This window comes from Scyliorhinus torazame, chromosome 10, assembly GCF_047496885.1.
Source record: "Scyliorhinus torazame isolate Kashiwa2021f chromosome 10, sScyTor2.1, whole genome shotgun sequence".
In the NCBI taxonomy this organism is placed as follows: domain Eukaryota; kingdom Metazoa; phylum Chordata; class Chondrichthyes; order Carcharhiniformes; family Scyliorhinidae; genus Scyliorhinus; species Scyliorhinus torazame.
Window position 1 is genome coordinate 174472777 of NC_092716.1, and position 22819 is coordinate 174495595.

The 22819-nt window shown below is 51.8% G+C and overlaps 1 protein-coding gene across 1 annotated transcript in view; it reads left to right on the plus strand.

Annotated features, from left to right (window-relative positions):
- Nucleotides 1-22819, plus strand: part of LOC140430273 (anoctamin-9-like) — a 630447-nt gene that overhangs the window by 106809 nt on the left and 500819 nt on the right. The window contains exon 10 of the mRNA XM_072517696.1: nucleotides 8134-8194. Within this exon, the coding sequence (XP_072373797.1) occupies nucleotides 8134-8194 (61 nt within the window). The remainder of the gene's footprint in view (nucleotides 1-8133; nucleotides 8195-22819) is intronic.

Here is a 22819-nt window from a genome sequence, read left to right on the forward strand (position 1 = left end):
TAAAACTACAATCCAGGTTCCCATGCCCCTGCTGCATTAGTTTAAACCCCCCCAAAGAGCACTAACAAATCTCCCCCCCAGGATATTTGTGCCCCTCAGGTTCAGATGTAGACCATCCTGTCTGTAGAGGTCCCACCTTCCCCAGAAAGAGCCCCAGTTATCCAAAAATCTGAATCCCTCCCGCCTGCACCATCCCTGTAGCCACGTGACACAAACAGCAGCATGTCATCCACAGAAAGCGTGACTTTACGTTGATTCACTCCAATATCCAACCCCGATATCAAAGGGTCCAATCTAATAGTCTCTGCCAATGGCTCGATGGCCACTAGAAATAATAAGGGGCACAGAGGGCAGTCCTACCTTGTCCCCCTTTGAAGTCCAAGGTTCAACAACCTTATACCATTTGTGAGCATTGCTGCCACAGGTCTATGATACAGTAATTGAATCCGCGTAATCCTCACCCAGCCCAAAGCCTTGCAACATATACATCAGATAATTCCACTCAACTCAGTCAACATCTTTCTCCGCATCTAAAGAAATCACTAGTCCATCCAATGCATCCTTTCTGTGGCCTCTGTGAGCCCCCCAGGAAGAAAAGGGTCGCCTAATAGAATCCATATAGTGAAGAAGGAGGCAATGCGGCCCATCGAGTCTGATTGACCTTCTGAAAGAGTATTCCACTCAAGCTCACTTCCCCACCCTATCCCAATAACCCCTTAATTTAACCTACATGTCTTTTTTGAACACTTAGGACCAATTTAGCATAATCAATCCACTTAACCTGCGCATCTCTGGACTGTGGGAGGAAACTGGAGCACCTGGAGGACACCCATGCAGACACGGAGAGAATGTGCAAACTGCACAAGCGTGGGTGTGCTGCCGGCGGACCGGAGGATCCCACCAACGGAGAATTCCGCTGAAAGTCTCTACCCCTAGGGTGTCAAGTCCTCCAAACATCCACATAACTCACCTCCTCACAACCCGAGGCCAGTGCCCTAGCTTGCAGTGTGGAGCGGTTCCTAGTGACCATGAGCTTATCTACCAGGGGATTCAGGTGGCAGTTAAAGTCGCCAGCCACAAACGGGTTAGCCAAGGTCAACTCAGCAAATCCCAAAAACCTTAGTAATGAACTCCGGGGAATAATTTGAGGACCCATATACATTCATCAGTGTCTCCATGCACCATGCCCCTAGTGATCACATATCTACCTCCCTTGTCTTTAGTACAAGTTTCAAACTTAAAAGGGGTTGGTGATGAGGATTGTCACCCCCCCCCCCCCCCCCCCCATCCCCGCTGCTTGACGTAAAGGATGCAGAGAAAAGCTGCCCCACCAACTCTTGCTTCAATTTTAAGTGCTCTCTCGTCCAAATGAGTTTCTTGTCATAAAGTTATGTCAACTTTCTCCTTACGGAAGGAGAGGACCTTTTTCCTGTTGATAGCATGGCGGATGCCCCGTAGATTCCATGAGCAAATTTTTAGATTAACTGCCGCTATTAATCTTGCCATAGAGAAGAATAACACCAATTTTCATACCACAATCGGGTGTGTACCATTATCCCCCCTTCTCCAATTCACTTTACACCAAAGGCACCAGGGTATCCCAAACCATTCCTTTAATGGATAAAAGACCTGTCTGTACCAAAGTAGGATATAGTCAACAACACAGAAACCCTCTTCTAATAACAAAAAAAAAAGAATCACAACCACAATAGTCCTAGGGGAATATTCCTCATTAAGACTGAGGACCCGTTGGATTAACCCGACAGCCATACCTTCATTATGGTGTAGATACCTTCTCCAAAACAAAAAGAAGGGCCAACAAGGGGATAGTAATCGAAGGCATTCAGGATTGTCTCCACTGTATCATCAAATCTCTTAATGGTGCTCGACCTCATGAACACTCAGATCTTGCAGGGTAGCACGGTGGCGCAGTGGTCACTGCTGTGTCATGGCGCCGTGGCCCCAGGTTCGATCCCGGCTCTGGGTCACTGTCCATGTTGAGTTTGCACATTGTCCCCGTGTTAGCGTGGGTTTCGCCCCCACAACCCAAAGATGTGCAGGCTAGGTGAATTGGCCACACTAATTGCCCCTTAATTGGAAAAAATTAATTGGGTGCTCTAAATTTATTTATATAAAATGAACACTCAAATTTTGGGTCAACTTGGATAATGTCAGCAGTCATCATTTTCACCACTTCCAAGAGTACCCCGGAAAGTGTAGGATCCAGAAACCTCCCAAAGGTCAGGCTCCACCCTTCTGAATCCGCTTGCACTCTTTTATTGACAAGTTTCTTGATGTTTTTTGGCATAATGTTACTCATATTAATCCCAAAGTCTTCCACGGACATAACAGCAAATATTAGTTCAAGGATTAAGTAGATAATTGTTGGGTAATCAGAATAAGTAACAGATTATAAATGAGTGGCACCAGAGCCTGCAGAAAAGCAGCTTCTCCCATGCTGCAGCACGTGGTCCCCCCACTGTCTCTATTTCTAAGGGATCAGTGTTGACTTAGCTACTCGTTTCCTTTTTATATACTTATGAAAGCTTTTATCTGTTTTATATTTTTGGCTAGTTTACTCTTATTCTATTTTTTCCTTTTTATCAACATTTTGGGGCTCTTTGCTGGTTTCCCAAAAACTCCCAAATGCCAGACTTGTAGTTTTTTTCGACCATTTCAAGCCTCTTCTTTTATTCTAATGCTATCCTTAACTTCACGAGTAAGCCATGAATTGATCCTCGTTGTTGAGTTTTTGTTATTTAATCGAGTGTATTTTTGTTGAACATTTTGAATTGTTAAATGTTTCTACTGTTCATTTACTTCAATACCTTTTAGCCTATTTAGCTTGGGTCTTGAGAACCTTTTATTTTGTCCATGTTTGGACAACGGCTGTCATGAGATCAGGAGCTGAGTGGCCATGGCAGAACCCAAACAGGGTGAGCGGGTTATTTCTGAGTAAGTGTTGCTTGTTAGCACTGCCCCTCTCCATCACTTTTACTGCAGATTGAGAGTAGACTGATAGGGGGTAATTGGCTGGGTTGGATTTGTATTGTTTTGTGAGGACAGGACTTACCTAAACAGTTTTCCATATTGTCAATGTTGCAGCTGTACTGGAACAGCTTGTCTAAGGACATCTGGAGCACAAGTCTTCAGCACTATTGCCATAATGCAGTACCCAGTCCCTTCAGCTGTTTCTCGATAGCATGCAAAGTGAGTCAAATTGGTTGAGGACTGGCATCTGCTGGGGACCTGAGGAGGAGGTTGAGATGGGTCATCCACTCAATACTCTTGGCTGAAGATGGCCGCAAATGTTTCAGCCTTGTCTTTTGCACGGATGTGCTTGGCTCCATTGAGGATAGGGATATTCCTGGAGCTTACTGCTCTAGTTAGTAAAATAATTAAAGTCGCTGTAGTCCCAGATGACCATAGGCTGCTTTCACCTTTGAGCGGGGAGAGCTGACTGGTGGTGATTTAACCTGAGGATCACCACACCTCAGGCGAGGAACAAGCTTGAGAAGGTGGGCCTTCATGAATAACTGTTTAGCAGTTTATTGACGCAGGACTGCAGAGTTTAGATCTGATCCACTGGTTGTGGAATTGCTTAGCGCTGTCTATCACATATTGCTTTTTTCTCTTTGGCATGCACACAGTCCTGTGTACTAGCTTCACCAGGTTGATGCCTAATTTTTAGGTATGCCTAATGCTGCTCCTGACATGCCTTCCTGCATTCTTCATTGAACCAGAGTTAATACTCTGGCCTGAAGGTAATGGTAGAGGGAGGTATGGGATTACAGACTGTGGTTGTATACGATTCTGCTGTTGATAGCCCACAGAGTCTCAAGAATGCCCAGTTTTGATTTGCTAAATCTGTTCGAAATCCTTCCCATTTAACATGATGGTAGTGCCTCTAAACTCTGTCGGGTACCTTCAATGTGAAGATGACACTTTGGGCACGATTCTCCAGAAAGATTTCTAAGTGTTGTAGTGAGCGGGAATTGCCGCGAGCTTCCCGACGCTCAGCCCAGCAAGGCTGGCAACGCTATTCAACGTTAATTTGTCCACTTAGCGGGCCTCTTGGGCTTCTCGCCACAAACGAAGGCTCGCCAGCTGATTCGCCAACACCGCGCTCACCAGCCCCGCGCCCCCCACCTCCTCCCCGCTAACAAGGTCAAGCAGCACTTAAGCTGCACTTGTTCAGCCAACCCCAGCCAGCTCGCAACAATGGCGCCGAGGAGACCAGCCTCAAGATTCAGGGACGCTGACCTGGGAAGGCTGCTAAACTCTGTGGAGGCCAGGTGGAATGCCCTGTGCCCACGAGGGTACAGAAGGGTCAACCATAGGGAAGCCAGTGCCGCCTGGGACGAGTGGCATCGGAAATGAGCTCGGGGAGTGTGACCAGGAGGACTGACCTCCAGTGCAGGAAGAAGGTCAAAGACTTACGCCAAGCAGCACGAGTGAGTAGACATCAATGACCACCTCTTTCCCCCTTCAACACCCCCAACCGTTCCTCCACTCCCTCCCCCTTCAACCCCCCGCACCCCATCCTTCCCTTCACACCCTCCCTCCCACCACTGTGAACTATGCGTTGGCTAATGATGCCCTCTCTGAGTCTCTTCAGGGAAAGCTCTCCCATAATCGTCGGGAGAGGGCCCAGACTGGCAGAGGGGTGCCGGACTTAATAATCCTCACGTCTTTTGAGGAGCGAGCCCTGGAGGTGACTGGGGTGGCTGAGCACAGGGCGGTCACCCACGCAGAGGCTGGCGGACATTGCAGAGGTGAAGCACCACCAGGCTCCACTTGAGGGACCTGTCAAACGTGAGCTGTTATTAGCTTCTTGACTGACCCATCCCTCCCACTGACCACATGTTCATTCTCCCGAAGGTCCTCCAGCTGTCGGTGCTGGCCCATCCCGGGCAGAACCCTCTCCTGCCTCCCATAAGACCACCTCGGAGGAGAGCTCTGATGATGCAACCCTTATAGTCATGGCACAGCTGTCATCCCCACCCTCCACCAGTGCAGATCACACATCTCTGTGGGAAATGTTAGTGGACAGGCTTCTGGGGCACAATCTGGTGAGCACCACACTGCTGCTGATGCACATCAGATGGAGACAGGGACTCACAGGCGAGACAGCAGTCGGAGGTCTTCTGGATCCCAGGACCCAGCTGGGTCCAAGCCGGATGATGAACCTCTGGAGCAGGGTTATCCGGAGCGGATGGAAACGATAGGGAACAGTCGGGACATTCAAATGGAGATGTCAGCATCATTCCAGCAGATCCATAGCCACTTGAAAAATGAAATGAAATGAAAATTGCTTATTGTCACGAGTAGGCTTCAATGAGACGTCACCCCGGAGGCTATGTGCGCAGAAAATGTCAGCGGTGATGCGTGGTCAGAGGCCAACATTGCTAGGGTGGCAACCGCTGTGGAAAGCCTGGTGCACGACGTGGCACCATTAGTGAAGGTGTCCAAGGCGTCGCACAGTCAGTGATGGTCATGGCTGAGGGTCTCGGCAGAATGTCCGACTCGTTGGACAATGTCACCCAGAACCATGCTGGCTTTGATGAGGTTCTGCGGAACATGTCCCACTCTCAGATGGGAATAGCTGAGGCACTGCAGAGCTTGTCCCAGTCGCAGTTGGCCATTGCTGAGACACTGCAGAGTATGTCCCAATCACTGAGGAGCATGTCCCAGACACCATCAGGAGAGAGGGGAATTGTAAAACATATGAAACGCCCTTGTGCACAACCATTATGACGCCGCTGACACTTTATTCCGCAATGCAGGCTGACCTCCGATTTCTTGGCCCATCGCTCCAGGCATCTGGAGCGGCAATGGTGGCACAGTACCACAGTGGTTAGCACTGTTGCTTCACAGCGCCAGGGACCTGTATTCAATTCCCGGCTTGGATCGCTGTCTGTGCGTAGTCTGCACGTTCCCCCCATGTCTGCATGGGTTTCCTCCGGGTGCTCCGGTTTCCTCCCACAAGTCCCGAAAGACGTGCTTGTTAGGTGAATTGGACATTCTGAATTCTCCCTCAGTGTACCCAAACAGGTGCCAGAGTGTGGCGACTAGGGGATTTTCACAGTAACTTCTTTGCAGTGTTAATGTGAGCCTACTTGTGACACTAATAAAGATTATTATTGTTTCCCCCTCCCCATGGCACCCACCCACCCTCTGGCTGTGGACATGTCCCTGGAGCTGTGTCCCATCCCCCGGGTGTTCGGATGTTGGCTGCTGCATGTGTGGTGTTGCCTTCTGCAGTGTTCAAGCACAATCCAGGCCTCAAGGTGTGATTGGGATGCTAGGCAATGACTCCCACATGCTGAATGGCTTGCCAACCCTGGGGATCCACTTGTGATGTGTGAAGAGCTCACTTAACCAAGATTGCCAATTCCCTATTACAAATAGCCTTCATCCGCACGGCCAGAGGCCTTGGCAGCCGGCGGGGGTTATGGGTGGTCGTTGGGCAGTCTGGCAGGGACAAGGGTTTCCCCCGTACGGGTAAATGATCCAGTGGTTGGCATGATGGTGCCGCAAGCGGTTGCCCCCCCAACGCCTCCCCCATCCTCCTATGGCGGCCAACCCCTGTGGAGGGTACCCCAGCCCCCCCACCGATCACCGGGGTGGCAAGCTCAGCACCCCGGGCTCTTTGCCTGTGACCAAAGATGGCTACTCACCTCCTCGGCTCCCCACAGAAGCCTTCCTCCAGGTTCATGTTTTTAAAAAAGGAGTATTAATCGGCGCCAGCGTGACCACTTCCTGGGGAGACCCCTGAATGACAGGATACCATTGGATATGTGGTGGCCCCCGTTAATTGTATGGAAATAGGGTCTAAGTGGTGATAATTGGTTTCTCGCCACGCTACGGCAAGATCCCGATTTTGCCTACGGGAGCAGGTTGTTGTATCGCAAATTATTTGGCGCCTGACGCGGTTCTCGTTGTTGGCCCCTCCCTATCCATATAACCCAGTAATCCCACCTTTTGGACACTAAGGGGCAATTTAGAATGGCCAATGCACCTAACTTGCATAACTTTGGTCTGTGTGAGGAAACCAGAGCACCCAGAGGTAACCCACGCAGACACGGGGAGAACGTAGAAACTTCACACAGTCACCCAGGGCTGGAATTGAACCTCGGACCCTGGCTCTGTGAGGCAGCAGTGCTAACCACCGTGCAACCCCACTGTGTTATAAATGACTCTTTGATCTCACTAAATCCTTGTATCATCTCAAGTGCTGCAGTAGCTGTTAGTCTATTTTATTTATTGTGATATACTGATTGTAAGAGCAGTGTAATCCCAGGAAGCCTCTTGTGTTTAAAGATCAAGGAAATTAGCATTTCACATAACAATGGAGCAGAAGAGGTAAATGTATAAAGTACAAATTTCCTTGATCTTTTCAATGCAATAACTGAATAAATGCTGAAGCCAGCAAGGAACTTAGAGTCATAATATATTCATATTATCAGGACACGGTGGCATAGTGGTAGGTATTGTCATTGGACTAGTGAACTGGAAGCCCAGGGTAATGCTCTTGGGACCCGGGTTCGAATCCTGCAGATGGTGAAATTTGAATTCAATAAAAATCTGGAATTAAAAGTCTAATGATGACCATGAACCCATTGTCGATTGTCATAAAAACCCATCTGGTTCACTAAAGTCTTTTCGGGAAGGAAATCTGCCGTCTTTACCTGGTCTGGCCTACATGTGACTCCAGACCGACAGCAATGTGGTTGACTCTTAACTGCCTCCTCAAAGGCAATTGGGAGCGTGCAATAAATGCTGGCCCAGCCAGCGATGCCCATGTCCCATGAACGAATAAAAACAAATTCCAGGGTGTGCCTTGATCCCATCATCAGGTGACTTAACAGATAGTGCCATTAACTAAGCCTAGTGGATACTATACTTGCATCGCAGGAACAATTTTACGGTTGAGGTTGGGTGGGCATCTGTGGTGTTACAAGGGACACATGCTTGGCCAGCAAAAAATATTTTTGCTTTACATTTATCAGTTCAGTAAACTCAAATAAAAACAGAAAATCTGCAGTTAAGGATTAAATGAGTAAGACACAATGTGTATCATGAGAAGTGGTCTGTGCTAATGATCAAACTCCTTTTATTGTTTTCATACAGATTACGCAGCTATTTGACCAAGAAATAACAATTTTCTTTGCTATGTTCATGGGAATCTGGGGTATGTACTCTCCTCATACCTATTAATTTTGTTTCTTTGTAAAGGTAAAGCCAGGTGCTGAGTTTCAATGTGATCCATGATCACTAAGATTATAGTTGAAGAAGGCCATATGTGGGTTACTGTCACTGGAAAATTATGATATATCTTCACAACAACATTATGTTCAAGTTATTTGGCCTTCACCTTAAAGGAATCTCCTAGTGCCCAGTGTAATATTAATTCCTTGTGATTAAGTGTGGATGGTGTGTATCAACTGGTAATTCACAGAGGTGTTTCTTTTAACTCCGTTTGCAACACTGGCAAGGTCAGCATTTATTGCCCTTTCCTGAATGCACTTCTTTTTGAATTGCTTCAGTCCACGTGACGGAAGAACTCCCACAATGATGTTAGGTAGGAACTTCAAGCATTTTGAACCAGCGACAGTGATATATGTCCAATTTGGAGCTGTGTGTGCTTTTATGGGGAAATTTGAAGTGATGACATTTTCATGCACCCGTTGCCCTTATCCATCCAAATAATGGAGGTCTTGGGTTTGTGAAGGGCTGTTGAAGAAACTTAGTATCAGTGTACGCTTGAACCAGTTCTTACCTAGCTTGTAGAGGGTGCCATCTCCGCTACTCCACTACTGGGCCGATATCTGGGGTTTGGATGTCTGTGTGTGTCTCTCTCCAGCTGGCACTGAAACTTCAGAGGCCAGGGGATGTCGCACTGGGACACTTCCACTGAAGAGAGCACTGATTCAAGCCTGCCGTTTATTCCTAACCGACAGCCTGAGACTTATATCACACAGATCTCCAGACCCCTACCAATACCCAGGTGATTCTCTCTCTTGCCGGTGGGGCAACACCCACTCGGTTCCTACTCCACTAGAGTAGCTTTCCCAAGAGAGAGAATAGGACACTGCTGTTTATTTCCTAACCAGCAGTCTGTCCTGAGTGAATCGCTCAAGATGACCCTCGATTCTTGAACCCGGAATTAAGGTGAGGAGTATTTTAACAATGACTTGGTCAGAGATCGCTGGTGAAGGATTGAAGAATTTAAACGACTCCAATTATCATCAAATCAAGGTTTATTGTAAAACCCAGGTCAAAATCATCAACAGAAGAAACACAATAAAATCTTATGCTCTAATACAACTAAGTCTATTCAAAAGTAATATAGCGGACACAACGAAAATTCTTATGATTACACAGGTTTTAGCAATATCACAAGGCACAAAACAAGTTCCTTTCCCCAAAGCCTCAACCACTATTAAAGTCAAGGGAGTTTCGCAAGCTGCTGCAGAGTACTTACGGTCACTGGCTGCAGAGATCAAGTCAGGGGTGCAGAGGTCGAGCCAAGAACGAAGAGACCCCCAATTGAAAACACAGCCCCTTTTATATTGCTTTACCTGGCTTTGTTCTGTGATCGGCCAGCCCCTTTTGCATTGAAAAGGTAAGTTTTAAAGTTCCCGCTGGTCCCGCCCCCTTTGAGCCGGTCAGAGCTGTCGAGATGGGAGTACCTCCCCTAGGTCCGCCTCCAGTCTGTTTTTTGAGATAACGAGGTTGAGCTCCCTTGAAGATTTTCAAAGACTTCCATCTGCTCCGGAGATGCTGCTATGTTGATGGGGTGTTGATTGGATTCTGCTCTGGTGGAGGCCAGGTCATTTACATTTGCATGGGGCTATGACCATCCCATTGTCCTGCTTGCATGCAAGCCTCCTGTGTATTCCCGTGCCCCTTTGTCTGTGTCTTGATGTTATCTTGTTGTCTGGCTCCTTCTTCCTTGTAGCTCCTAGGGGGGTGTTTGTAAATATTTATGTGCTTATGTCCCCACTCAGCTCAGCGGGCCAAGCCTGCTGGGAAAACTGGTTCTGTTCCCTTGGCTGGAAAGTCAGTTTACAGTCTCTGAGTTTCTCCAAAAGGGCCGAATTGCCCGAAAACCTTACAGATGCCCCTTCGATACGTCCCTACCTGCTTGGACCGTATCGACACAGGTGAAGGGCAATTCTTTCCTTTTGTGTGGACCGTAGGTCCCCCCCCCAACAACATGCGAAACTACAAGTCCCAAGACAGTTCCCTTAATCTAGGCTACCCCTGATTTCAATGAAAGGGAAAGACAAGACCATACTTAATTCAAGCAGACAGTAACATATACACATTTCACCGGAACCCCAAACGTAAGGGTCCCTGTACATATATCCCAGTCAAGTAACTGGGACCCGCGAATCCATACAACTATTTACAATTGCATCTGTTTATTTCATCAAGGATCCTCCTTTCTTGGCTGCACTTCGCTTCTTCCCGTTGAGGGCTCTTCATTTATCCTCCATCGTCGATACCTGCAGCTGAAAGGTTTAGTCCAACTGAGGCGGCAGCATAATGTACCCCCTGTACAACATTTCCTTTGTGGGGGCAAACACTAAACCATTCTCAGGCTCCCCCCTGGTGGTGATCGGACAGTTGTGAGGGTCGATCGGTTGGGCTGTGGGCAGGGGTCGCTTTACCTGAACCAGCGTTCGGTAGCTTCTACAGTCATCCCTTCCCTGGGCGTTACACATCCCTCCCCACTGCGGTCAATTTATCCCGTTCCCTGGGTTCTGCCACCACCTTACAAAAGTGATTAATGCCCCTTGTGGACATGCCTTGGTAGATCCCCATGAACACAAATAAATGCCCTGGTCAGAAGCCCGCCCCTTATCCCCGCAAACGGTGATCCTACCCGGTGACCCCGTGATGGTCCGTTAGGTGTTGTCCAGTCCGTTCCCAGTCCGAGGACCGATCCCTCATGTCCAGCCTCAGCTTCCTGGGCCACCACCGTCTCCCCAAAGGAAGGTCCCCCTCACAGGTTAAACACACCCGCCTGCCCTCAGTCACCCTAACCCGGTCAGTCGAAGGACTCTTCTGTCTCGCCTCTGCGGAGTTCTCCCGGTCCCACCATCGCCAAGATCAGCAAACTCCACATCGTCGGGTGCCCCATCTGTAAAAACAAAACACATTCTTGCCTCTACAGCCCTACCTACCTTGAAGTGCATGGGTGCTATCCGGTGGCGGCAGCAGCTCCTGCTTTGAAGTTGCCGCAGCCTGTCTGGGGTTCTGTGTTTACAGCCCGGCTCCCCAGGGTCCTAGTGCCTGCCGCTATCCGGTGGCAGCAGCAGCTCCTGCTTTGAAGTTGCCGCAGCCTGTCTGGGGTTCTGTGTTTTACAGCCCGGCTGCACCAGGGTCCTAGTGCCTGGTGCTTCATTATTTTACCCTTGCACCAGGCGCTTCTGTGTTCCCACGATCCTAAATACTTCACACACAACTACACACTAATTAGAACTAACAGGGGGGGAATGCTATATACAATGCCACCCGTCTCCGGGTGGCCAAATTAAAACTGTGCCCCGCTAAACTGGGGCAGTTCACCTGTTTGGTCCAATGGCTCGGGCCAGACCGTCCCCTCCCGGGGGTTCGGGCTGCCCCTTGCCTCTCCTTTCCCAACAGGGTTCGGTGATCCCTCATCGCTCCCTTCCACTCGGGCCCCCTTACTGCGGGACCGGGTGACAGGGAGGTGTGATGGGGACCATCTTACCGGGGGCTTGGAGACCCGATTGCTCCTTCGTCCCCTGACTGGTTCCCAAACCCAAGGTGATACCTCCACTTCCTCCGCCTCCTTAGCCTCTATACTAAGGCAGGCTACCGACCCACAGGTAAGGGCTTGGGAATCCTTACTGTCCCTGGGCTGGGTGCTTGCAGCACGGTCGGTTTCTTTGGGACTGCCCCTTCGGGACAGCACCTTGTCACCGGTTGTGTGACCGTGGAGTCAGGGACCTCCCCCACCGTCGTTAATTCTACGGGGGGTTTCTCCACTACCACCCCCCGTCTTCCCCCCACCTTGCTCTTTCTTGTCCTTATGGGGTGGAACAATTTAAATTGGCTGATGTGGCGTTCGCATGGGTCCCACCTTAAGGGATTTAAACTGCAAATAGCCGCTGAGGAAGCCTCCAGAATGGGACCCTGCACCTGGAACGGACCAGGGTCTGGGGCTAGAACTACCCCTGCGCTCCCTTTTTCCTGAGGCTGCTCCCTGGGTAGTCATACGGGTTCTTGTGGTGTGGGTGCGGGCAGGCCCTGGCCCGTTGCCATTGCCACCTGTCCCGACCCAGCTGCTAGGCTCTGCAAAAAGGCTAAAAGTTTCTTTACCTCGAAGGTTTCCGGGGCAGCTGCTCCTGCCGCCGGGGTCTGACTCTCTACTGCGGGAGCCCTCTCCTGCTTGCTAGGGTTTTTACATTCCCTCTTGAAATGCCCGGCCTTCCCACACCCGTAGCATACCGGTTTCTCGCCGGAGGTCCGGGTGCCCTCATGCTTCCACTCTCTCTTAGGGGCTGCTGGCGCGATTTCATGCACCCTACCCTTAAGGGGCTTGTCCTCACCCCTCTCCCCATTACGATATGCGAGGGTAAGTTTCCTAAGGACCTCTTCCTCATTAAGGTCCGGACTCTGCGGGTCGAACCAGTGTTCGGCTTTTGCCCTAACGTTAGGGAGACAGTTGGCAACTAGGGTCTTCAGCCAGTGGGCGGTTCTTTCCCCTAAATTCCGTCTATCCGCTTGAACCCCGCATGCCTCCATATAGACAGTCCACAGTCTGTCTGCGAACATGGTGGGAGATTCCCCTGGTTGCTGCTTGGTTTCCCCCACCCTCATGAAAGGGCTCCCCAGATTCAAGCCCATTGCCTCCAGAACAGCAGTCTGTGCTGCCGCCCAGGTGTCAGGTCTTCCCCCATTCCCAGAGGTCACTGTCCTGCATAGCTGGGCATCTAGGGTTATCAGGAGCATCTTTATTTGCTCCCCTTCGTCGCAGTCATTGATGTTGGCAGCCTGTTCCACCTCCATAAAATGCAGCGACGGATCCCCCTTTGGAGTTAGTCTGGGAACGTGGGCCACCATCCCCCTGAGCGCGGATGCCCCATGAGGAACGATAATGTCGCCCTCAACCGGTCCCCTGTTTGCCATCCCCGCCGGGGGACCATACCTTCTTTGCCTGACAGGGCACATCTGCCCTACCTGGGGTTCCTGCTCCTCCTCCCCACTGTCCAGCTCTCCTGCCTCGTTGGGTAGCCCCCCTGTCCCCGGGCTAGCTACCCATATAGGAGACGCCGCTATCTGGGGATACACTGCCGACCCCCCTTGGACTTGCCCCTGAACGTGCAGCCCGATCCCCCCCTGCCGACCCGGACACGATCCCGGTGCCTCAGGAGGCGGTCTATTCCCCTTGGCCTTTGGGGAATCATCCGCTGCGAGGAGCACCTTGCCCCTTGGGACCCCCCCTGGACCTACCAGGTGTATCTGTCCCCTGAACTTGGACAAGGTCTCCTCCAACTCCGTTATTCGTGCCTGGCACGGCCCATGGGCACAGTCCCCTACTTCCTCGCGAGCCACCCGGTACGCTGCCTGGATGTCCCGGAACTTCCCCTCCAGCTTCCTACACTGCTCTGTACTCCGAGCATATAGTTCCTGGAGCCTCCGTTCCTTTTCTTTACCCTCCACTATCTGGCAGTGGAGATAGTCCTTCTCACACCGGTTAGACTCGCTTTCCTGTTTCATTTCTGCCATTTCTTCCCGCAGTCGTTCCGCTGCGCTAGCGCTGTCCCCTGCGCTGGCCCTCACTTCTCTCAACTCCTGCTCTAACTCTTCGACCCTATCCTCTGTCTTGACTACCTGCTCGGACAGGCAAACTAGCCAAACTGCCTTCTCCAAGTGCCTTTTGTGCGCCTTGCTTTCTGTCCATGCAGCCGCTGCCATTACCGGTTGCTCCGCATTGATCAATTCTGAAACCCAAGGTTTGGTGAGGTTGACCTTTTGCCACAAATACGAGGATATTCTCTCCTCCATTTTGCTTCGTTCCCTCACCCCCTCTGCCAAGTCACATACTCCAAACCACCGGGCTCCTGGCTGGCTCGCCATTGTAGAGGGTGCCATCTCCGCTACTCCACTACTGGGCCGATATCTGGGGTTTGGATGTCTGTGTGTGTCTCTCTCCAGCTGGCACTGAAACTTCAGAGGCCAGGGGATGTCGCACTGGGACACTTCCACTGAAGAGAGCACTGATTCAAGCCTGCCGTTTATTCCTAACCGACAGCCTGAGACTTATATCACACAGATCTCCAGACCCCTACCAATACCCAGGTGATTCTCTCTCTTGCCGGTGGGGCAACACCCACTCGGTTCCTACTCCACTAGAGTAGCTTTCCCAAGAGAGAGAATAGGACACTGCTGTTTATTTCCTAACCAGCAGTCTGTCCTGAGTGAATCGCTCAAGATGACCCTCGATTCTTGAACCCGGAATTAAGGTGAGGAGTATTTTAACAATGACTTGGTCAGAGATCGCTGGTGAAGGATTGAAGAATTTAAACGACTCCAATTATCATCAAATCAAGGTTTATTGTAAAACCCAGGTCAAAATCATCAACAGAAGAAACACAATAAAATCTTATGCTCTAATACAACTAAGTCTATTCAAAAGTAATATAGCGGACACAACGAAAATTCTTATGATTACACAGGTTTTAGCAATATCACAAGGCACAAAACAAGTTCCTTTCCCCAAAGCCTCAACCACTATTAAAGTCAAGGGAGTTTCGCAAGCTGCTGCAGAGTACTTACGGTCACTGGCTGCAGAGATCAAGTCAGGGGTGCAGAGGTCGAGCCAAGAACGAAGAGACCCCCAATTGAAAACACAGCCCCTTTTATATTGCTTTACCTGGCTTTGTTCTGTGATCGGCCAGCCCCTTTTGCATTGAAAAGGTAAGTTTTAAAGTTCCCGCTGGTCCCGCCCCCTTTGAGCCGGTCAGAGCTGTCGAGATGGGAGTACCTCCCCTAGGTCCGCCTCCAGTCTGTTTTTTGAGATAACGAGGTTGAGCTCCCTTGAAGATTTTCAAAGACTTCCATCTGCTCCGGAGATGCTGCTATGTTGATGGGGTGTTGATTGGATTCTGCTCTGGTGGAGGCCAGGTCATTTACATTTGCATGGGGCTATGACCATCCCATTGTCCTGCTTGCATGCAAGCCTCCTGTGTATTCCCGTGCCCCTTTGTCTGTGTCTTGATGTTATCTTGTTGTCTGGCTCCTTCTTCCTTGTAGCTCCTAGGGGGGTGTTTGTAAATATTTATGTGCTTATGTCCCCACTCAGCTCAGCGGGCCAAGCCTGCTGGGAAAACTGGTTCTGTTCCCTTGGCTGGAAAGTCAGTTTACAGTCTCTGAGTTTCTCCAAAAGGGCCGAATTGCCCGAAAACCTTACAAGCTATAATGTATTCACACTTTTCAGTAGAAGAAAAGACATAGAGACAATGAGAAAAATCATGGGACGTGATTTACCGACCTGTCCATGTTCTTCGATGGCCGAGGCGGCCCGCCAGTGGGAATTACCGGTCCTGCCATTGTCAATGGAATTTCCCGTTGACAGCACCCAGCATCGCCGGGAAGCTGATGCGCCGGAGTGAGAGCGGAATTTCCCACCGGCATGAACAGTCAGTAAATCCTGCCCGTCGTGTTCATTTTCCCTCCCTTTCAAGCTACGGCAGAGTGGACCAGCACCTGGTCCAGGTAATGTTACGTGTGTGGTGAACCACTGTATTAGGGGATGTATGGTAGGACCTGCACTACAGGTTCGCCGGTAGCTCCTACCGCTGGCTCCGCCCACGGAGAACTGTATATATATGCATGACCTCCAGAGCCCTGCCATTTCGCCAGCTGCAGCAGGAGGCCACGCATCTGACTGTAATAAAGCCACAGTTGTACCCAACTTTAGTCTTTGTGCAATTGATCATGCATCAATTTATTACAGTCAGATTTTCCACAGAATGAATATCAGAATTAAGCCCGATCGCCTGCAGCTGGATCCGCACTCGCCCGACGCCAGAAAAGACTTTACTCACTGGCTAGCATGTTTTGAGGCCTACATCAACGTGGCAGATCCCGCGCCAACGGAGGCTCAGAAGATAAACGTCCTGTACTCCAGACTGAGCTCCAGCATGTTCCCGTTGATCCAAGACGCCACGAATTACACAAAAGCAATGGAACTCCTTAAGGAACACCACGTGCAGAAGCCGAACACGCTCTTCGCCAGGCATGTACTCGCCACCCATTCACAACTACCTGGTGAGTCCATCGAAGACTTCTGGCGGGCCCTAATTCCACTCGCCTGGTACGGCTGCTGAACACGCAAATCTCCTCATGCGTGATGCTTTCGTGACGGGGATTGCGTCGGACCGCATCCGAGAACGATTACTGGAAGGGGCCACGCTCGAACTGGCGGAGACGAAAGCCTTGGCGCTCTCCATGACGGTCGCATCCCGTAACGTGCAATCGTCTCCTCCCGCCGCGCTGCCCACCCTTCTACTCCTTCCTACCGCTCCTGGACCCCGCCGACGACCTCCTCAGCCGGGGCCCTGCCTTCCCAATATGTCTGCGCTGCACGCCGATCCACGCACCCCGGGGGTCCCTGCTGCTACTCCGGCGGTCAGTGGAAGCACCCCCGCCAAAACCGCCCGGCCTGCACTGCCGTTTGTAAAGCCTGCAGTAAAAAGGGCCACTTTGCGGCTGTGTGCCAGGCCCGCGCAATCGCTGCGGTCGCGTCCACTATCGCCCCCTCCCCCACACCAGACGCACAATGGGAGCCGCCATCTTCTCTTCCCGGGTCCGTGTGCGACCAATGGGCGCCGCCATCTTGTCCCCCTTCGTCCATGGGCGCCGCCATCTTGTCCCGATCCCGTAATGTGCGCACCATGGGCGCCGCCATCTTGTCCCCTACAGGGTCTCCGAACATCCCGACATCGGAACCGCACATGTTCGCCACCCGAAGCATCCGACGGCTACCCGCAGCTCGCTTCGATGACGATGGACTAATCTCGACCGCACAACCTGGCCACCGCGTCGACGACGGTGAAAATCAGCGGCCACGCGACCTTGTGCCTGCTGGACTCCGGGAGCACCGAAAGCTTCGTTCACCCAGATATGGTAAGGCGCTGCTCCCTCGTGGTCCACCCTGCCAATCAAAGGACCTCCCTAGCCTCCGGATCCCACTCCGTCCCGATCCGAGGCTTTTGTACAGTCACCCTCACAGTCCAGGGCGTAGAATTTACTAATTTCCGCCTCTGTGACCTTCCTAATCTCTGCGCTGCACTCCTGTTGGGCCTGGACTTCTAGTGCAACCTCCAGAGCCTCACCCTCAAATTCGGCGGGCCCTTACCCCCCCCTTACCATTTGCGGCCTCGCGACCCTCAAGGTCGATCCCCCCTCCCTTTTTGCCAATCTAACTGCGGATTGCAAGCCCGTTGCCACTAGGAGCAGACGGTACAGCACCCAGGACAAGACCTTCATCAGGTCCGAAGTCCAGCGGCTGCTTAAGGAGGGTATTATCGAGGCCAGAAACAGCCCCTGGAGAGCCCTAGTGGTAGTGGTTAAAACTGGGAAAAAACACAGGATGGTCATGGACTACAGCCTGACCATCAATCGGTACACGCAGCTCGACGCGTACCCCCTCCCACGCATATCTGATATGGTCAATCAGATTGTGCAGTACCGGGTCTTCTCAACAACTGACCTGGAATCCGCCTACCACCATAGAATCATAGAATTTACAGTGCAGAAGCAGGCCATTCGGCCCATCGAGTCTGCACCGGCTCTTGGAAAGAGCACCCTACCCAAGGTCCACACCTCCACCCTATCCCCATAACCCAGTAACCCCACCCAACACTAAGGGCAATTTTGGACACTAAGGGCAATTTATCACGGCCAATCCACCTAACCTGCACATCTTTGGACTGTGGGAGGAAACCGGAGCACCCGGAGGAAACCCACGCACACACAGGGAGGATGTGCAGACTCCGCACCGACAGTGACCCAAGCCGGAATCGAACCTGGGACCCTGGAGCTGTGAAGCAATTGTGCTATTCACAATGCTACCGTGCTGCACCAGCTCCCCATCCGGAAGTCGGACCGGCCATACACGTCCTTCGAGGCGGACGGTCGCCTCTACCACTTCCTTAGGGTCCCTTTCGGTGTCACAAATGGAGTCATGGTCTTCCAAAGAGAGATGGACCGAATAGTCGACCAGTTTGGTTTGCGGGCCACCTTTCCATACTTAGATAATGTCACCATCTGCGGCCATGACCAGCAGGACCACGATGCTAACCTCGATAAATTCCTCTGCACTGCCACACTTCTCAACCTGACCTATAACAAAGAGAAGTGTGTGTTCAGCACAACCCGGTTAGCCATTCTCGGCTATATAAGTCCAAAACGGACTTCTCGGGCCCGACCCCGACCGCATGCGCCCCCTCATGGAACTCCCCCTCCCCCACTGCCCCAAGGCCCTCAAACGCTGCTTGGGGTTCTTTTCCTACTACGCTCAGTGGGTCCCAAACTATGCGGACAAGGCCCGCCCACTCATTCAGTCCACCCAATTCCCCCTCGCGGCCGAGGCACAATGCGCTTTCGCCCGCATCAGAGCAGACATCGGCAAGGCTGGGATGCGCGCAGTGGGCGAGTCACTGACTTTCCAAGTAGAAAGCGACACTTCAGACGTCGCCCTTGTTGCCAGTCTAAACCAGGCAGACAGACCCGTGGCATTCTTTTCCCGCACCCTTCTTTTCCCGCACCCTTCATGCATCTCAAATTCGACACATCCGTCGAAAAGGAGGCCCAAGCTATCGTTGAAGCTGTGCGGCATTGGAGGCATTACCTGGCCGGTAAGAGATTCACTCTCCTTACGGACCAACGGTCGGTAGCCTTCATGTTCAATAACACACAGCGGGGCAAGATCAAAAATGATAAAATCTTGCGGTGGAGAATCGAGTAGTTACCTTACCAGGCTGTGATGCAGCCAGATGGGATGCTTTCTGTGCATCTGTAAAAATTGGTAAGAGTCAATGTGGGCATGCCGCATTTCCTTAGTTTTTTGAGGAACTATAGGCGCTGTTGTGATTTCTTGGTCATAGCACGACATGGATGGACCATGACAGACTTGAGGTCATTCACAGCTCTGCTGCCCATGTCCTAACTTGCACCAAAACCCATGTCCTCTGTTCATGACTTGCACTTGCTCCCAGTCAAGCACTACCTTGATATTAAAATTCTCATCTTTGTTTTCAAATCCCTCCCTGTCTCTGTAATCTCCTCCAGCCCCACAACCTTCTGAGATATCTGCGCTCATTTAATTCTGGCTTCTTGTATATTTCCAATTATTATTGCTCCATCTTTACCTTCAACCATCTGGGCCCCAATCTTTGGAATACCCGCTTTGCACCTCTCCACTCTCGACCTCACTTTCTTTCCTTTTTAGAGAACCCTTAAAACCTCTTTCCTCAAGCTTTTGGATATCGGACCTGATATCTCTCCACCTATAATTACGAGATTTTGTATCGCCCCGGTAAACTCAACGAGCCCCCAGACGCCCTCTCCCGAGGTACATGTGCCAGCGCACAAGTGGACCAACTCCGGGCCCTCCACGACAGCCTTTGTCACCCGGGGGTCACTCGATTGTACCATCTGGTCAAAGCTCGCAATCTGCCCTACTCCGTCGAGGAAGTAAGGACAGTCACCAGGGACTTCTAGGTCTGCGCGGAGTGCAAGCCACACTTCTACCGGCCAGACCACATGCGCCTGGTGAAGGCTTCCCGCCCCTTTGAATGCCTCAGCGTGGATTTCAAAGGGCCCTCCCCTCCACCGACAGTAACACGTACATTCTCAGTGTGATCGACGAGTACTCCAGATTCCCCTTCACCATCCCATGCCCCGATATGACGTCTGCCACCGTCATCAAGGCCCTCAGCACCATCTTTGCTCTGTTCGGTTTTCCCGCCTACATCCACAGTGACAGGGTATCCTCATTCATGAGCGATGAGCTGCATCAGTTTCTGCTCAGCAGGGGTATAGCCTCCAGCAGGGCGACCAGCTACAACCCCTAGGGAAACGGGCAAGTAGAACGGGAGAATGGGACAGTTTGGAGGGCCGTCCAGCTGGCCCTAAGGTCCAGGAACCTCCCAGCCTCTCGCTGGCAGGAGGTCCTCCCTGACGCTCTACACTCCATCCGGTCACTATTGTGCACCGCCACTAATAACACACCCCATAAATGTGTTCTTACTTTCCCCAGGAAGTCCACATCCGGGGTGTCGCTCCCGACTTGGCTCGCAGCTCCAGGACCGGTCCTTCTCGGTAGGCACGTCCGACTCCACAAGGCGGACACCTTGGTGGACACCTGCTCCACGCCAACCCTCAATATGCCTACGTTGAGTTCCCCAACAGCCGCCAAGATACTGTCTCACTCAGGGACCTGGCACCGTCAGGTTACACCCCAACACCCCCCCCCCCACTCCCACCGCGCCGCCAATATTGACCCCACCAGACCCCCCCTCCCCTTTTCCGCACAAGAGGACGAAGAGGACTTTGGCACGCTCCCGGAGTTACCCGATGACTGGCCAGCATCAGCACTGCCACCACCGCCATCGGTGCCACCTCCACCACCGCCAGCACCGACTTCGCCGCCACCGTTATGCCGCTCCCAATGCAGCACCAAAGTACCGGACAGGCTGAACCTTTGACGGACTCCGGACCATCAACATGGACTTTTCTTTTCCTACCACTGTACATAATTGCACTAATTGTATATAGTTTTCACGTCACCCCTGCCGGACTCATTTTTAATAGGGGGTGAATGTGGTGAACCACTGTATTAGGGGTTGTAAGGTAGGACCTGCACTACAGGTTCGCCGGTAGCTCCTGCCGGCTGGCTTCGCCCACGGAGAACTGTATAAATATGCATGACCTCCAGTGCCCTGCCATTTCGCCAGCTGCAGCAGGAGGCCACGCATCTGACTGTAATAAAGCCACAGTTGTACCCAACTTTGGTCTTTGTGCAATTGATCGTGCATCAACGTGCAGGTGCCTGGGTACAGGGTGGGGGAGCGGAAGAGCAATGGGGGACTGGGAGGTCCAATTCCAAATATTGCCATTGTTAAGATAGGCTACCTCAGCACACTGCCTCCTCCACTGCCTGGGGGCGTGATTTGTTGGGTGTCTCAGTGCCCACGGGTCCACCATGTTCATCCCTGGACCATGTGGTCCCATTTCGGTGACAACTCCAGCCCCAGCCCGCCTGCCCCACCGACCACATAACTTCCACTGACGGTGGAGGCCTCTCGCCATGCAGCTGAAGAATATTGCTATTGGGAATCGGTAATCGTAGTTAACTGAGCACTTCATACATCCCAAGTGAACCCCCGTGGGTAGGTGTGGCATGTGGAGGTTATTGCCTCGCATTCCATCAGACCGTGATGCCTGCACACTGTGCCTGAACACTGCGGGAGGCTACACCATGGCCGCAACAGCCAACATCCAAACACCCAGGGGCTGGGCCCCAGCACCGGGTACATTTCCGCGACCAGAAGGTGGGTGTGTGCACTTGAGAGGAGACCAGCGCCTGGTCCAGGTAACATTACTTGCAGGTGCCTGGTCTACAAGGTCTGGAGCCCAGTAAGCAGGGGCCCCCGCTGTGGTCGGGGGGGTGCGGGCAGGGCATGTTAGGTGGGGGAGGGTAAGAGTAATGGGGGGGGGGTCCTGGGGTGGATGACACTGCTGGTTGTCCGCCTCACACCCTCTCCAATTCCTTACAGATATTGCATGGGATGGACGATATCTTGGGCCCTACGTAACTTGCCCTAGTGGTGCTACTGGCAGACCAGGCTCCCAGCACCTGAGGAGGCAGTGTCAGTAGCGTCTGTAAAAGCTGAAGGCAGCGGCACATGTGCAGAGCCCTGTCCCACTTCCTGAGGTAACGGCCACACATCAGGCCAGGGAGCGACCCAGAGGGGGAGGCCCAAGACAGCCCAAGGTGTACAGGCGTTGCTGGTCCTTCGAACAAATGACAGACAGCATGTGCTGCACTAGGCTCCACCTCAACAAGGAGACGATGCGGCACCTGTGCCATGGCCTCATGGATTTGGCACCGCGTGGAGGAGGAGGATACCTGCTCCCGGTTGCTGTGAATGTCACTGCAGCCCTGAACCTGAATGTCTCAGGATCAGTCAGGGCTCAAGCGGGGACTTGTACGGCATCCCACAAGCTACAGTCCACAAGTGCATCCGGGAAGTCACAGTTGCCCTGTATGCCGGGCAGAAAACTTTATAAACTTTGACATGGACCAGGCCCAACAAGATGCCTGGGCGCAGGATTTGCCACCATTGACGGGATGCTCCAGGTCTCGGGGCTAATAGATGGCACTCATCTCGCCTTGGGTTCACCGGGCCGTCTGGGAGTGCCCTACATCAACAGGAAAGGGTTCCACTCCCTGAACATCCAGCCCGTGTGCGACTACTACATGAAGATCATGCATGTGTGTGTGTGGTAGTACCAGGTATTGCGGTACCTAAGAGGCTGATGACCATTGGTTAGACCCAGGAGTCTACCATTGGCTGTTGTACGCAGCTCCGCCCTGAGAGGCGGAGTATAAGAAACAGTGTTGTCCCAGCAGCCTTCACATTCTGTATCGAAGCTGCTAGGGAAGAGTTCTAGTAGATTAAAGCCTTCAGCTATGAATCACTTCGTCTTGAGTGTAATTGATTACGCATCAATTTAATCTACTACAACTTAAGTTGGAAGGATGGATCTC